The sequence below is a fragment of the Knufia obscura genome, assembly GCF_036327395.1.
Source record: "Knufia obscura strain CCFEE 5817 isolate CBS 148926 chromosome Unknown scaffold_3, whole genome shotgun sequence".
Classification (NCBI taxonomy): Eukaryota; Fungi; Ascomycota; class Eurotiomycetes; order Chaetothyriales; family Trichomeriaceae; genus Knufia; species Knufia obscura.
Window position 1 is genome coordinate 376,763 of NW_027042689.1, and position 15,635 is coordinate 392,397.

At 51.9% G+C, this 15,635-nt stretch overlaps 7 protein-coding genes across 7 annotated transcripts; 1 reads left to right on the plus strand and 6 right to left on the minus strand.

Annotated features, from left to right (window-relative positions):
• Positions 1-98: 98 nt before the first annotated feature.
• PMZ80_003208 (uncharacterized protein) lies at positions 99-2,259 on the minus strand (the record flags this gene model as incomplete). Its single annotated transcript, XM_064871637.1, has 2 exons — positions 99-2,000; positions 2,110-2,259. The coding sequence occupies 2 exons, from the start codon at positions 2,257-2,259 to the stop codon at positions 99-101; spliced, it is 2,052 nt and encodes a 683-aa protein (XP_064732017.1).
• Positions 2,260-2,787: 528 nt separating this feature from the next.
• Positions 2,788-3,828, minus strand: PMZ80_003209 (uncharacterized protein; the record flags this gene model as incomplete). Its single annotated transcript, XM_064871638.1, has 1 exon — positions 2,788-3,828. The coding sequence occupies one exon, from the start codon at positions 3,826-3,828 to the stop codon at positions 2,788-2,790; it is 1,041 nt and encodes a 346-aa protein (XP_064732018.1).
• Positions 3,829-4,853: 1,025 nt separating this feature from the next.
• On the minus strand, positions 4,854-6,563 carry JEN1_1 (Carboxylic acid transporter; the record flags this gene model as incomplete). Its single annotated transcript, XM_064871639.1, has 4 exons — positions 4,854-5,494; positions 5,543-6,069; positions 6,129-6,296; positions 6,346-6,563. 4 exons carry the CDS (start codon positions 6,561-6,563, stop codon positions 4,854-4,856), a joined length of 1,554 nt encoding a protein of 517 aa, XP_064732019.1.
• Positions 6,564-7,757: 1,194 nt separating this feature from the next.
• On the minus strand, positions 7,758-9,102 carry PMZ80_003211 (uncharacterized protein; the record flags this gene model as incomplete). Its single annotated transcript, XM_064871640.1, has 2 exons — positions 7,758-8,651; positions 8,740-9,102. 2 exons carry the CDS (start codon positions 9,100-9,102, stop codon positions 7,758-7,760), a joined length of 1,257 nt encoding a protein of 418 aa, XP_064732020.1.
• Positions 9,103-9,839: 737 nt separating this feature from the next.
• Positions 9,840-10,925, minus strand: PMZ80_003212 (uncharacterized protein; the record flags this gene model as incomplete). Its single annotated transcript, XM_064871641.1, has 1 exon — positions 9,840-10,925. The coding sequence occupies one exon, from the start codon at positions 10,923-10,925 to the stop codon at positions 9,840-9,842; it is 1,086 nt and encodes a 361-aa protein (XP_064732021.1).
• A 935-nt stretch (positions 10,926-11,860) lies between these two features.
• Positions 11,861-13,684, minus strand: PMZ80_003213 (uncharacterized protein; the record flags this gene model as incomplete). The annotated part of the gene is made up of 2 exons (XM_064871642.1): positions 11,861-13,286; positions 13,338-13,684. The coding sequence occupies 2 exons, from the start codon at positions 13,682-13,684 to the stop codon at positions 11,861-11,863; spliced, it is 1,773 nt and encodes a 590-aa protein (XP_064732022.1).
• A 361-nt stretch (positions 13,685-14,045) lies between these two features.
• On the plus strand, positions 14,046-14,866 carry CDC31 (Calcium-binding component of the spindle pole body (SPB) half-bridge; the record flags this gene model as incomplete). Its single annotated transcript, XM_064871643.1, has 2 exons — positions 14,046-14,354; positions 14,408-14,866. 2 exons carry the CDS (start codon positions 14,046-14,048, stop codon positions 14,864-14,866), a joined length of 768 nt encoding a protein of 255 aa, XP_064732023.1.
• Between the last annotated feature and the right edge of the window lie 769 nt (positions 14,867-15,635).

A 15,635-nucleotide genomic window follows, 5' to 3' on the forward strand; every position in this document is an offset into this window, starting at 1 on the left:
CAAACCGGCAAAGAAGTCCGCGCTCAGCTCTTCCATAAGTAATATATACCTACCTTGCAGAAATATTAATATTGCTGTATCAAATCGCCTTGAGCCGTTCAAGTTGGCATGATAATCCCACCACCCCCAACCGCAGCACTCATCGGCTCCAAACTAGAGAACGTCGCGAACATCTCAGGAGTGAAGTTGATCCCGTCCGGATCAAAAACTGCAGGAGCTTGCGGAAGGTGAGATCGCGAAAAGCCGGACTGCCTCTCATTCGTAGGACTGTACGGCGCGGCGCGCGACTGTGGTCTTTCGAGCATCGACGATAAATCGATACCGGCGTCCACTAATGCTCGAATGATGAGCTGAAGTGCTTCGCCAATGACTGGGCTCGACTCTTTGACGCGATCTAGTGCTTGGACGCAGAAGCGCATCGATTCGAGCGTGTAGTCCTCCCTGGATGACGAGGCCTGAATCTGCAGGAGGTATATTGAGGCGGCAGTGTAGACACTGTACGCCAAGGAGAGCACAACTCGGCTGTATCCGAAGGCGTGGCAGAAGAGGTCGAAAATGGCGATGATTGAGGAAGCAGAGCCGAGGCATTCCTTGAAGTGCGCTGGATCTGGCGTTCCTTGCTCGTTTAGCGGATCTGGTCGCTTGAATAGCATGGGTCGATAGAGAAGTATTTTGAAGGTGTGGAAGAGGCAATTGAGCGTCACGATGTGGCTGGGGGGACAGTACTCGGGCAGTGCTTGCGCGTCTATCTTCAGTGGGGAGGGCAGATCTTGCCACCACTGTCGCATGGCGAACCCTTCGCGAATGAGACAGTCTTCCACCTCTTGGTCAGTCTTCGATCGCAGGGGGTCGTAGATGTGTATCAGAATTTCGTTGAAGATTGCTGACAGCCGGCACATCTGGGTGAAGCATGACACCGAACGCGCCTGCGTGGCCGGGTACTCTTGTCCTTCCGAGTACCTCAGACCATGTGGCAGCCAAAGCTCGTCCTCAGCTGAGTCGTCCATAATGATCTGAGGCGGAGAAACAGGAGTATGCGAGAGTGAAGGTGAGCGGCCAAGGTACAGGCTGACGATTTTGTCCCAGAAATAGCACGACCAGAACAATCTTCGACGTATCTCGATATCTTCATCTGATAGTTGGAGGCTGCCACTTGCATACCGCTGCACATCGATCGTGATCCCCATTTCATCAAGCAGGCTGAATGCCATTCTGCAATAAAGTATTGCTGATGTTTTGTTCCCTGCACTGCACTCTTGAGCGCTCAAAAGCAGTAAGGTCTGGATCGTCGGTATGCCGCAATTGCCTGTGCTGATTTCTTCAAAAAGTAGTGTGCGAGCATGTCTCTTGAACAGCTCGCCTCCGTCATATGGTTCTAGCAGATGCCGGATTTCTGGCTCTCTTCTACACCACCGGACCGAGTGACCAAGCATGGCGTTTAGCAGTGTATGCGAATAGTATTGACCCATGCGTTGCATGTCTCGTGTGAACGCAGGTCGATAGACGAAGTTGAACAGGGGTTGGATCCAACACCAATGGTTATTCAGTAAATACTGGAAGGGTTCCGGTGTCTCGGCCAGAACTTCAAGCGCTCTCTGCTCCCACGCATTCTGAACAAGTCGTTCTTTGCCTGAATTTCCTTCATTGACTGGCACAATCGTGCTTGCTTCCTCCGTCCGTGATGGGAGCTGAAAGAGACTTGCTGATCCATGGTAGGTTATGGCACCTTTGGCATCGAAACCTAGTCCTCGAAATGCTGCTCCGAAGCCATGATTGGTGCCATCTGCTGTGCTTGAAAGAGGCGATGCTGTTGATAGGACCGGTGACGTGGCCGATGGTGCTTGCGCTGACTGCTGGGCTCTTCGCAATGCTGCTTCGAGTTCTTCGACCTTTTTCTCGAGCTTAGTGGTGTACGATAGCGTGGGCGAAAGTTTGTAAACGCATTCGTCTCCTCGACCTGAGCAACGTCCACATCTTGGTCGCTCACCACCGCATTTGACCTACACCGTGGTCAGCCCACTTGACAAAGACAACTGGAGCTGTTCCGATGCGAAAACCCGCCCCTGCTCCGCAAGCACGTGTACAAAGCACTCGAAGCACGAGACTCACCTTTCTTTGGCGGCACGGCTCACAGGAGAAAGCACTTTTCTTCTTCGCTTTGACTTCCGAGGGGGTAGGTGCGGGAGCCATATGTCGCGACGAGCCCTTCGCTTGATCCGCTTTGAACGGCACTGCGTCTGTCTGGTCCAGATTGTTCATGAGCGGACGTTGTCCGAGGTTGGTTTTTAGTGCTTGTCAGGCGCAAGAGATCGGCCCAGGGCCTGTATTTCAGCCGGATTTCATAACTGAAACCGGTCGCATTTACTGAAGTTCATCCACAGTCGTCAAGCATAAATACGTTTTCGATGAATGCCATGACCATAGAGATGGAAAGGTACATCGGCTGTATGGCGTGGCGCCCATAGCTAGGCATCTTCCCCATCTTTCGTTCGGCGCCAAGGATCTTCAAGGGCAGGCACTTCATGAAGCAACAGACACTCCCGTTCGAGTCTTAAAAATGTCCTCGGAATCAAGGCCAAGGCTTGACGGCTTTATATTCGAGTGATGGTACAAAATTATTCTACACCCTATCCTCATCGGTCGGTATTTCACCTGAGGTACTGATGCCTGTGCTCATCAATACAACATAAATCCGACAAAATGGAAAATATCGCCAGCAAATGCAACAGCCTATTATATCGTAACATCGTAAAGTACAGACAGAAAGAATTCCTACATGATCACAGCTCAATCTTCATTACGTAAGGGGCCCTTCATCACATTTTTGAACCTTGACAAACCCCTCTTTATCGATTTTATCGACCTTGTAGACTTGGTTGACTTTATGCTCGGTGCACCCTGTCCCTTCACTGGAGCATCAAAATCAATTCCGCCAGCAACGTCCGTCTCCTGACTCAAAGGCGATGCGCCCACACCCGCGCTCTTCGGTCTTTGGCGCTTGTCGCCATGCAGCGGGCAACTGTAAGGGTCTTTCTGGAGGAACAGAAGCGCTGGTGAAGGCGGACCACTTTTCAACGAGGTCAATCCCTGGGACTCCTGTCGGTCAGATAGTCCTTGCTTGAAGTCGGAGAAGGATGTGGTGGTTGGTGGCGCACTTCGTGGTTGTTCGAATCGATTATCTCGTGTCAGTAGAAGTGGTGCTAATACAGGCTTTGTATCTCTCGCCTTGGCTGTATCCTCTGGCGGGTCTTTCTGTGCATCCTTAGGACCATTCGCCGTGCCGGGCCGACTGTAGTTCCGGTGAGACGACGATGAGACGGGACGCTCTCCACGGTGTGCCCAAAGCTTTTCAACCGGAAAGCTGAGGTCGAGGTCTGGTGATTTCGACGGGCCAGGCATTGCGAAAGACATTCGATCTGCGAATTTCAACGGGCGCGTCACCAATGAATATCTTGCTGTGTCTGTGTATACATTGTCTTCCGAGGATAGCACTACGGGTGCGGCTGGGAAGTGTGTTACTGAGGGTGTATCTGGTGATGGCGTAGATCGTGCGGTAGATGGGTCGGAGTCTCGCCACGAGGATGTGAAGGAAGACTGCCTTGAGAGTTCAGGTAGGATAAAGACTGCGCCTGGGTCTGGGTCATCGGCCGAGAAAGTAGGTCTTATTGACAAGGGTCGAGAGAAATTCGATGTACAGGGTGTTTTCCGGATATTGCGCTCGACGCTGAAGTTGTCGAAGTTGAATGTCTGATCAGCCCTGAAGGATGCGTAGGTGCTGCGCTTGCTGGCAGGCACCTGAGTAGCGACCTGTGTCGAAAGGTGCTTCATGATCGTAGACAGTGATTGGGATAAGTTGGTGAATGTATTCAATCGCAGTCAAATGGTCGTGCACGCTCTCGTGTTAGTTCCGCTGCCACGTCAAAGAAGAGAAGAACGAACGACAAGTACGATCAGACGGACGCGTCAGTATGGGCGTCGATCACTTTATCACACACGCAGCATGGCCGAGATGGCACAACGCCAACCTGGTCAAGCTGCTCGGCTTTACCTTGAAGATTGCGATCAATGACGGCGAGGCCGTTCGAATTGCACGATCGCAAGACTTAGCGCCGTGAAATGGACCTCGATAAGATAAAATACCATCATGAAGAGGGTCGAGGCACTTTAGCAAGCGACAAGCTCGAGTTCGCTGTGCTCTAAAGGGATGTGCAAGAAGTGTTGTTGACACCACAGAGTTCCTGCTGTGGTTCTCCTGACGAGATCTATTGATCAAGATAGGCATGGCGGCTGGAGGAGCGACCCACCGTAGCCAAGTCAGGTGTGCTTAAGTGCGCCTCTTTTGCGGATTTTGTGTGGGCAACAAGATGAAGCGCCCACCTTGGAAATTGAGCAGCATTTCGTACAATCTTTATTGGCAGGAGTCGTCGTCGATTTTCTGTTTCTCCTGGCTGTGGCTTCAGCTGAAGTTTGACACGTGTGGTCTTGGGCAGTCTGTTGTGCGCTGAACTCATCGTCGCGGCAAGGGCTAGAAGGACAATCACATCTATTGATTTGAAGTTCACAGCTCGAGTTCAGAGCAAGGAACTATCGAACACACCTCAAGCAGCCGAGCGCGGCAGTGCCGGCCTGCTCATGATGGATAGGGCTGAGATTTGATAGAAGCGGCAAAACTCTGACCTTCCAGGTTCGTTCTACACCGAAGCTGCTGATCCAAACTGCGCAAGCATAAGCAATCATTACGTTGCTCCCATAATGGCTTTTTCAGCACGGTCACAACATCGCTGTTCCCATGTGCTATCGTCGAAGTGTCACAACTTCTACGCACCCGTTCAGCTGTCTTCGCACAAGCATGGTCAGACGTTCTCAACGTTCCTGCCCGAGCCCTTCTCTACAACCTCTTCCTCAGCACCATGTCCAACCTGACTACCCCTCTGATGTCGCAGATCTCGATGCGTAACCTCAGCCATATCCGAATCATGGGCAACATCCAAGTTTCTGCCCAGCTTCTCCGGTCCGATCAGCGTCAAAAGAATAACATATGCGTACACACATCCAAGGAAGATGCAAATGACTTTGCCGTACTGATATCTCTTCACCGTCTTACCCTCATGTTCGATCGCAGGAAGTGGGAAGCGCTCGCCGATCGTGGCTTCGATTGTGGAAGACGCTGAAGAGACCAGGTTACCAAGCTGATACGAGGTGCCGACCACGAACGTTCGGAGAGAGCCAGGGGAGAGTTCCATGAGGTGAATCGGAATGACACCCCACGCCCCTTGGACGCAGAATTGCTCGAAGAAGGCAGCAGCAATGACGGCTTTCGAGCTGGTGAAAGTGTATGGGTACAGGAGTGCTCCGCCGACGATGCAAATTATAATGATGCTGAATCGTCGTCCGAGACTCTGTGAGGAGTAGCCAACGATCGTGCCACCTGTCATAGCTCCAAGGTTGGCCACGACCTGCGTAACAGTAACTGCGTTGGGCGAAAACCGGTATTCTGGAGCACGTCAGCTTGCTGAGTCAGCGCCACGCGGTGAACACTTACGATTCGTGAGCATAGTAGGATACAGATCCTGCGAACCATGCGACATGAAGTTGAAGCCAGCCATCAACAGAACCATATAGATTAACAACATCCAGTGCTTCTTCAGCGCAACCTTACCCTCAGACACGAAAGTACCCGCAAGACTTCCCTCCTGCTGACGCAGAGCTTGTCGTTCACGGAATGTGTTCGTCTCAGGCAAGCACAATCGGAAAGCAATGATCAGAATCGGCGGACATGCTCCGAACCAGAACAGCGGCCGCCAACCATGTGGAGTGGTGTTTACCAGTCCTCGCGCGAATGCTGTGGCCAGTAGATAACCGAAGGCATAACCTTGTTGCAGCATTCCCGAAATAATGCCTCGTGCTTCAGCCGGGCAATCTTCTAGGGCTGTTGCGGCGGCGTTGCCATATAGACCACCCATTGCTATGCCGAAGAGGGCCCGGACCGCGAGGAATGAGTTGTAGCTCGAGACGAAGCCAGTGCCGAGCTCGAGGACGATGAAGAGGAGGTTGTTGACGACGAAGGGCCTGGATCTGGTTAGTAGGCGTGTCCTCTGTGCCGCGCTTGCGGAACTGGCTGTACTGACCATTTTCTGCCGTATCTATCTGCGGCCAGACCGAACGTGATTGCACCGACAGATCTCAACATGAGCACCAATGTTATGCCCCATGTGATCTGGGCATTGGTCTTATCAAAGGTTTCGGCCAGGTCTCCTACGACCAGAGAGACAGTGAAGAAATCGAAGGCGTCCCATCTATTGACATGTCAGCGGCAGGTTGGAGGTCTTTTGTTAGATCACTGACGTCCAGGCGAAAAACGCAACGAGAAAGAATAGCCATTGCTGTAGATTGAGCAATGCTAGGGTCTTGAACGGGTTGGGTATGGGTCGTAGTGGTGGTTTCAAAGATGAGATTCGTGTAGCGGCGTATCGACCAGCCGACATGCGCTCACGATCAGAGTAGTCTGAGCTTGGAGACTGCTCGCGCAGGTCTTTGCCATCTTGCTGGTACTTCGCAGCCATGGTGGAAATGCGCGATGTCAAAAGCTTGGTGTTCTGAAGAAGATGAGCAGACGTGGCACGAGGGGATGCGACTCATATATCCTGCCATGGAGGGGCTTGTAGCATTATGCGTTGTGCAGATGCGCGGCACGACAAGAGAACGGCTAGCTTTCCCGAACTAAGTGCGACTGATGTTCTAGTCAAAGCACTAACGAGCAGTCCGGAGAGGAAGATGTCGTGTTGGATCCTTGTGAAGGTGGAGGAGAAGCAGGCATGTTTGTGGGGATGGTGATCAACTGGAGGTGGCCGCGAATCAGAACGTGGGAATCGTGCCTTGATCAGCTGCTACCCTCCTCCATGGGGACAAGTGTCATCAGTCCTTCACCGTATGCAAAGGCCGAAAAGTCAATGATACGCCAGAACGTGCAGGATGTGACGCTGCTTCCTTCTGGAACGCGTTACTGATCTCCAGCCGTCGAGAACTACTTTCTCGTGTAAGCAGGTCAATTGCATCTGCTTACTCGACCTTGATCAAGCAGAGACGTCTGAATTGTGGCATTTCTGCGCAAAGTGAACGAGCAGCTTCAAAGAATCAATTGACAGGTTTTGTATCTCAACGGACTTCGTAGCCATGTGCACTCTTAGAGTACCAAAGTTCTACGTTCCAAAGACACAAAATAGTGGTGGACGGGAGCGGTTCTTGCGGTACAAATTCTCGATGTCAGTGGCAGAACAAGACTCCATAAGCACTCTGCCCGAAAGCTTGCAAGGTGTTGGCGACTTGGCTGACGCAGTCAAGATAACACAAGCTCCTACTCGCCTGCACGCCAACGGAATCGGTGCTTAGCGCTGCCGGCTTCATCAGAAGTCATCCTTGTTGTTATGCACAAGCTGATGAAGCACAATTCTGATTGGCGGGGTAGGCAAACTTCTTCTTCCAACGTTGAAGAGCACCCTGCAAGCAGGTCCGGATGCGGACGGGGTCAGCTGAACAGCTAGAAGCCTTCCAGATCTTTCGTAGTGCTGGCAGGAAGCATTCGATTGTACTTTTCGGCGCTGAGCGGCCAAAGATTTACTCCCGTTATTTGCCATCAGCGACGAAGTTTCCGAGAATGTCACTGCATATGAAAGGTTCAACCACTCAATAAGCCGGAAGATATTCGGTCTCCAGACCTTATTTCATAACACGATGGTACCGGTACCTACATGTGGGAGTTATTGCCCCGTAACTCTGCCCCAGACCAGCTTCCCACCAATCCAGGTTTGCTTGACATGACCATGTTTATCAAACACCACAAAGTCGGCCCTCCTGCCAGCAACCAGCTTCCCTCTGCTCTCATCGTTCATCAGATCAGCAATATTCGCACTCGCACATCTCACCGCTTCCGCCAAAGTAACACCCGCCGCCTCAACCATATTCCTCACACCTTCTGGCAGCGTAATGCAACTGCCAATCAGCGTCTCCTTTTCTCCTTTACTAACATCTGCCACGTTCGTCGCACGATTACCCAGCTTTCGTTGCGGATACGTGATTTGCATGTTGGCTGGGTAGATCCCATCAGGCAGACCTGCAAGCTCGATGCTGTCTGTGATGAGGATGCACTTTGTCGGACTCGCCTGGTAGCACATGCGAAGGATTGCTGGGTGGAGGTGCACTAGATCTGGTATCATCGTGCAATATGGCGACGTTACGCTAAGTGGTGTCGAGATTAGCCCTGCCAGACCGGGATCTCGATGATGTAGCGGGTTCATGGCGTTGAAAACATGTGTGATGCTCCTTGCTCCTGACTGAACAGCCTCTTTGCCAGTTTCGTACGATGCGGTCGAGTGTCCAATGGAAACTACGATGTGAGGGTATGACTGTCTGATGTCTTGAATCATGTCAAGGGCACCATCGAGCTCGGGCGCAATTGTAATGTACCGTATCACCTCTTTGAGGTTACCCTCGCCATAGAGCTCACGATAGTCATGCAGAGATGGTGTCTTGAAGTAGATATCGGCATGTGCTCCTTTCTTTGCTGGGTGGAGGTACGGTCCTTCAACGTGTGCACCGAGAAGTGGTGAGCCACCCGCCCCCTCGAATGATCTAGCCTTGAGTAGCGGCAGTACCTACTGGCGGAACAGCTCAGTATGGTCATGTGCGGAAAGATGTGGCATCGGTCAAGTCTCAACCAGTAATCAATACTATTGCACTCACCTGTTTCCATGTTTGTTCCTCGACTGTTGGTATGGTGGCGTACCATCCAGTGACACCGTTCCTTGCCATTTCGCTTGCCACCAGCTGAAGTTGCGCTTCGTAGTTGTCTGGTTTCAACCTAGTGAAGTGGACGCCAGAAAGCCCGTTGGTCTGCAATTCAAGGAGACCCGGTGCAAGAACATCATCTTCAGCGAGGTCAATCGTCTGATCTCCTCCGCTGAGTTGCGTTGGCTGGTCAGCATGGTCGTTGCTGTCTCCATTGTCTAGGCTTGACGATGTGATCAGGCCGCTGCTGGGTGAGAATCTGATTACTTGATCTGCGAGAAGTTTACCCTCATGGCAGACGTGAGAAGCTCTCAACATGATTCTGTCGCCGAGTGGACCTATCCGCGCGTCGAGCAGGTGACAGACGATTTAGGCTCGGAAATATTACCACTTTATGCCACGTCGACGACTCAACATGCTGTTGCCCATGAATATGGCAAGCCTGTCGATAATCTTAGAGGCTGCTAAATAAATAGGAGTTATCCGCACATGTTGGCGGATCCGGCCGTAGTTAGCATCATCGGACATTGTCTGTCTTGAGGTCCTGCCCATGAGCAGGCCTAGGTCTACCCAGATACAAGAAGCAAAGACGATGCCAGGACCACAGCTTCCTATTTAGAATCACGAGGAGCAATCGCGGTCATCGATTCGCGGTTGATGAACAACGAGGTAGAATACTGTAGGTATTCATAGGTACCTAGCGTGCACGGCGAAAGACGGACACCCGAGGCACAAATTTAGGCTCCGCTAGCAGACGGGCTGGTCGGCGCTCCAGAATTGCTTTTCTGGGGTCCGCCACACGGCGATGTCTCGAACTTATTTCCGACAACCTTTCGAACGGTGGGCCGTCTTTGAACTTGGGCATGGATGTGCTTGATGACCTAGAATAAGGGGAACACGGAGGGAGGCATGATCATCCTGGAGGTTACAGAGGATCAGGAAATAGTAATTGTGGGGAGACTGTTCTATCAAACAATTTGGGTATCAAGAAATGCATCATGCTTCGTAGGCGAGCCACCGAGACCAGTGCCTCCTATGCCACACTGCGGCTCGGGTCATGAGGGAGACCTTCTCGTCAAGTCATCGCCCACCAGAGGGTTATCAGCTTCTTTCGAGGGTGACTGCGGTTCTGCCTCCGTGCGGTTCCGCCGAGCATCAGATGCCTCAGAGCTCCTGTTTGTACTGGTGCTAATATGATCTCTATTATCATCAGTCAATGATGGCTGCTTTGATGACGGTGCTTGAGGTGCATCAATTTCCTCGACCGCCTGAGAAGGCGCCTGTAACGGACAGTCGCCTTCGACAACATCGTCTTCGGACTGGATGGGATTGGACTGTGCCTCATTCTCAGTTGTCCCCCCTGGCACAAAAGTCTGTTGCCATCTGCGTCGCTTGCGATTTTTGATTGGCGTATTCGCTGAAGTAACCTCTTCGTTGTGCTGTCTTTGCTCCATGTTTGTCTCGATGTAGATGCCACCATCCCGCCTGTTCTTCCGTTTGCGCGATGGTGGTGGTGAGGACTGAGATCCCGAAGACTCTACCTCAGGCGGACTAAGTGATGGTGCGTCAGGGTGGCTCTCCTCTTCCGAGCTCTCTTCAGAAGAGCTCGAGGTCAAGTCAGAATGTCGAGCAACATACCGCGTCGTCTCAATGAAGTCCTCTAAATTCCGCTGAAAGACGACTCGCTTCGGTTGCGGAAAGAACGTCTTCTTCCTTGGTTCTCTCGGACTTGCGCTGACGGAGCTTTGACTTGGTGGGAGTGGGGAGTTCTTCAGGATCGACTTGACACCAAACGGTAGAGACAAGGTATACGGCTGCTGAGGTGTCTGCGTGCGAGTAGGCGGGTGCCTAGGAGATTCTGTCCGCGAAATCGGTGATGGCCTGATTGATAAGTCCCATGTGTTGGCTAATGTGTTGGTTGTCGTTGGGGTGAAAGCTGCTTGTGCACCTGCTGCATTTGGGGCCAGCCCTCTTGTAAGGGCGCCGTATGTGTTCGCAAGTGACGTGGTTTGCAATGAGAGCTTCGGCCTTTTGCTGTTCGACTGTGCAGCTACACTTCCTGGGCGGTTGGACAACCCGGACGAGGCCGACTGCCCATGAGCATCAGTCATGTGATTCTGTGCAAGAGGTATCGCCGGCATCGATGGTAGTAACACGGCCATATGGTATTATGTATGTAAGCGACAATGCTTGTTTGTGAGGGGTATGCCAGCCAGTCAGCCTGAGCGAGATCCACGAATCTTAGTTGGGTGTCGACCGCGGATGAGGCTCACAGAAGTATTATCTGTATCACCGGTTGAGGCCAGCAGCCTGATCCAAAAGGTTGCCCCTCGTGGTTTTAGGGCGCTAGGCGTTCACTCTGCCTGTGACACTTCGCGGTTAGGTGCAATATAGTCGCCGAAGCAGCAGGCAGGACCCAGACAAGGGTTAGTGAGCAACTATCGTTCGGTCGCAATCAGATCAGCCACTGGTGAGATCAGCAGGAGGGAGAATCTTCTCAAGCGGTGCTGGAGGATGTAATCAGGACTCTTGGCTGAACAGATGAGTGAGCGAATGCGAGACTGGAAAGCTGCAATAGCCGCGCTTGTAGCAGCGGGTGATTCACGTTTTTACTGCTTCCGATGGCCCTCGAGGCAGCATAGAGGTCCATTGCGCGTTGGGCTTCGTCATTCTACTAGGGAGACACACTATTGCAGTTTTGCCGCCATTATCGAAAGGCATGAGACATGGCAACCAGGACTGAACCTTCACAGATGAGATGTTGACAAGCAAGTATGGGCCGCTAAATGCACGCACCGGCAAGGACGTGCAAGGAGTCGAGATTCGATGTTTTACTCGTCGGCCTCGATCATCTAAATCGAGTTAGCGAAGCAGAAAGTGTCAAAAGTAGTGCATTTGGCCACGCTATATTTAGCCTGTCCGCAAAGTTCTTGACCAGAGCCACATCTTGGCACGTTCGAGATTGGTTTGCCTCGACGGACCGCTTCAAGTCCGGGCTCAACACTTCGATAATCCTTGCAGCTTGTTCATAAAAAGGTCTGTCCCTCGGTCCCAGAACCGGAAGCCATTGCGAGATCTAAGTTGTATGAAATCTGATATGGGCATCAGCTGCAAAAAGCGGCATTCTCTGACCACAAGTCCGACAATCGTAAACTTGTCCAACCTCAGCCTGTTCTTCATCAAGCCAGTCGCCTTCGTCATCCACGTTGTCTGAGCCTTGCATGGTCGATTTCTCAACCAGGCCGAGTTGCGCGTCGATTTCGTCTATGCCTTCCAGTGGCGCAGTGTCCTCTGACTCGACCACTTTGAAATCTTTTAGCACGTCCTCTTGCCGACGGAACATACGACCAATGTCTCTGCCTTCGCTGTCTTTGCTGTCGGCAGCAGTTTCTGCCATGTTGGTAGCTGCGATATTGACCAAGCTCAAATTCCAACCATTCCGCTCTGGATGTAGTTTGCGGAACATGGGGGTAAGCGTGGAGTCCACTAGTTTGTCAGCTAATACGGATGGTGCTTCTGTCAGACTAAATACAAAGTTAGGCATTGGCGCCGAGTGCGATATGCGGTTGAAGCTGCGTACGCGTGTGCCATCAGCATTCAGAGGTGGCCGAGGTCGTGTGGTCAAGCGCAACGTGCGAGGATGAGCCAACCACCGCCTTGTTGTAGTACTGTCGCTGCCCGCTTCTTCGTCATCTTCCATAGTGTCAAGGTGCATCCTTCGAATTAGTCTCTCGGCCAAGAGGAACAGCTGCTGACGGACTTGCTCGAAAGTGTGCAAGTACTTCATGTAAGAGTCCTCTTGGCTGATTTGTGAAGGCACCCGTTTCACCTTGCTGACTTCGGTTTCATCGTAGCCATTGAGCAGATCCCAGATTCGGCCACCGATGCCCTTTTGCGATCCAGGTCCACTAAGGATCTCCTCGAGCTTGTCAGGACCGATGGTTGCATGCAAGCGTACGTCCCGAACGGTGACGTGCTCTCGCGTTCCACCATAAACGAGGCCTTCCTCATGATCAGCGTCCCGTCCCAGAACGTGAGCTCGAATTTTCTGCGCTAACTTGAAGCCGATGCCTGGTACTTTGCCGATATCATGCGCGTCCATAAATTGGTGTATCGTACCTTCCTTACCATTATTGTCAACCAAAGGTGGCATAAGTGTAGTTTGGTTCTTCGGCTTGTTGACGTTGCCAACGAGCTTAGAAAGCGTCTTGTTGGTCGCGATGCCAACCGTGGCAGTATAGCCTTTCTGTGACTCGAGCTCATGGCGTAAGTACCTGGCAAAATGCGAGCCAAGCAGAAGTCGTAACTGCAGACGGCGGTCATCCTCGTTCAACACACCCTCGCTTGCTGCATATTGCGGATACGTGGGCCCAAAAACTGTGCGGGCGTCGTACTCGAAGCCACAAGTCGGGTCGTCTTTGTCCGTGCAAAAGAAGGAACGTTCCAAGTCGTTTTTGTTCAATAGAGCATGATTGAACTCGATCATGTCCGTACAGTCCAGCCTGACAGTTGATCAGCTCAGATTTCCACGATGCCTTATGCATAGCGCTTACCAAACCTCATCAAAGCCCAGCCTTTCCAGCCTGCCGCTCCACATCCGCTCGCGTAAAAAGCTGCATAGATCTTTGGAAGCATTTCGAAACCTGGTCAAGTCCTCACCCAAAACGATAACAGCTTCCGGGCAAACTCTTTTGGCCTCAGTGATCAGTTGCAGCTTGCGCAAACCTCGCCGACGTGCCTCATAGTTGCAAGTAACCACGATTTGCTTTTGCTGAATAGCAAGTGGTACGCTCTTCAATGCGGGATTCTCATTCTCGACGACGCTTGCGTAGAAGGCATCGTAATCAAAATGAATTATTATCCTGTCCTCATCTCGCTTCTGGCCACGATCCCACTGCATGATAGAGAGGCCAACATCGTGATCCTACACTCGCCGATAGCAGGACAGCTGTACTTTGATACCTTCGTCCACAGAATCGATGGAATGAGAGAAGCAGAACTCGTAGATAATCATTGGCGCCTCCAAGCGCTTGGCACTATGGGCACCTGTGACGCGCTCGAGGTGCTTGCACGCGTTCGGTCGCGCAGCACTCGACCTCTGGAATTTCAAGGTAAACAAAGAAACCATAACGAACTTATGCTCAGTCGCATGTCCGAACAGCAGTGTATAATGCAGTATCTTACGACACGAGCCCGATCGCATTACCGGTGACTACCAATATTCTGTGGCAGCAGGTGCTGCCATACGGGTGCTGCTTCCCATGTCGCAAGGACATCCTTCTTTCCCTCCCAGAGCTGGTTTCTCGACAAAATTACCTGATCGCACCGCATCCTCGTTACATACACAACCACAACAAACATTTGGACAGTCTGCACCGTCCTTTCCGAGACGTGCAGAGCAATCTCAAGGCGCGAATTATGGTGCATATTCGAATGCGCCGCCTCCACCATCGCAGCAACAGCAGTACAACACGACTGCTGGGCCGTCAGGCTTCAAACCATATACAGAGAAGGACTCGAACGTCTTGCATGAGCTCAGCAACGAGCAGAGAGCGGAGATCAATGAAGCCGTGAGCACCTCTTTTCTAGCGATGCGCCGGGCCATAGTGCTAACCCAGCATAGTTCTCTCTTTTCGACGTAGACAAAGACAGACATCTAGACTACCACGAACTGCCTGTCGCTCTCCGCGCCCTCGGCTTCACGATACCAAAACACGAAGCCCTCCAGATCATACAGACTAACGGTGTACCCAAACCAACAGCGCAAAGGCTAAACACCGGACCCGGCGCACGACCCCAGTATCACGCATCTCAGCTTCTCATACCTCAAAACGCGTTCACCCGAATAGCGGCGCAAAAGATACACGATAGAGACCCTAGGGAAGAAGTGGAAAGGGCATTCTACCTCTTCGATGTGGACCGCAAGGAATATATCAATCTCGAGGATTTGCGGAGGGTCACGAGGGAGCTAGGTGAGAACAGCCTCGAAGAACAAGAACTTCAGAACATGATTGATGAGTTTGACTACGATGGCGTGGGCGGAGTAAGCAAGGACGCCTTCTTTGGAATATGTCTTCAATGACACCAAAAGCTGCATGGGTGAGCGTGCATGAATCAGGACGATTTGGTTCTACATTCTGGTTACGAGATACCACTGGATGGCGTTGAGGGATTGCACGTCTTCGCATAATGACAAGATTTGTTCACAAAGCATCATCCGGCATTCTTCTGCTTGTACTTACAATGTGTCCAATCTTCTCGAGAGCCATGGCGAGGGCTCGTCCGGATCACGAATTTGCTAAAAGTGATAGGATCTTCCTATCATTTGCACGAGGTAGTGCAGCCACTGAATCGGAGGGTGCAGTGGAAGTAGCTGTGACCGGCATAGCCATTGATGGAAGGGAAGGCACACCTTCATTGGGGAGAAACAGCGATGCACTTGCAGGGAAGGAGCGACCATCGTCATAATGTAGGCAGGAGCAACCGCATCCACGAGGAAGGAGCGACCAGGTTCACGGCAAGTACGACCCTCACCACGAGAAGGAGCGACTGTAAATACCACAGCAAGGAAGGAGCGGCGACCATGGGAAGGTACGACCGCGGATGGGGTTCAGAGAAGGAAGGGTCCATTCACAGGGAAAGAGCGGCTAAAAGCATGAGAAGGAGCAAACAAGATTACGAGGAAAGTGCAACAAACAAGATTACGAGGAAGGTGCAGCAAACAAGACGAGGAAGGAGCGACCAACATCACGAGGAAGGAGCGAGCAAACACACGGAAGAAGCGAATCGCCGCGACAACTGCAGGCAGGAGCGAACCACACCACAAATACAGGCAGGAACGGGCAAGGGCA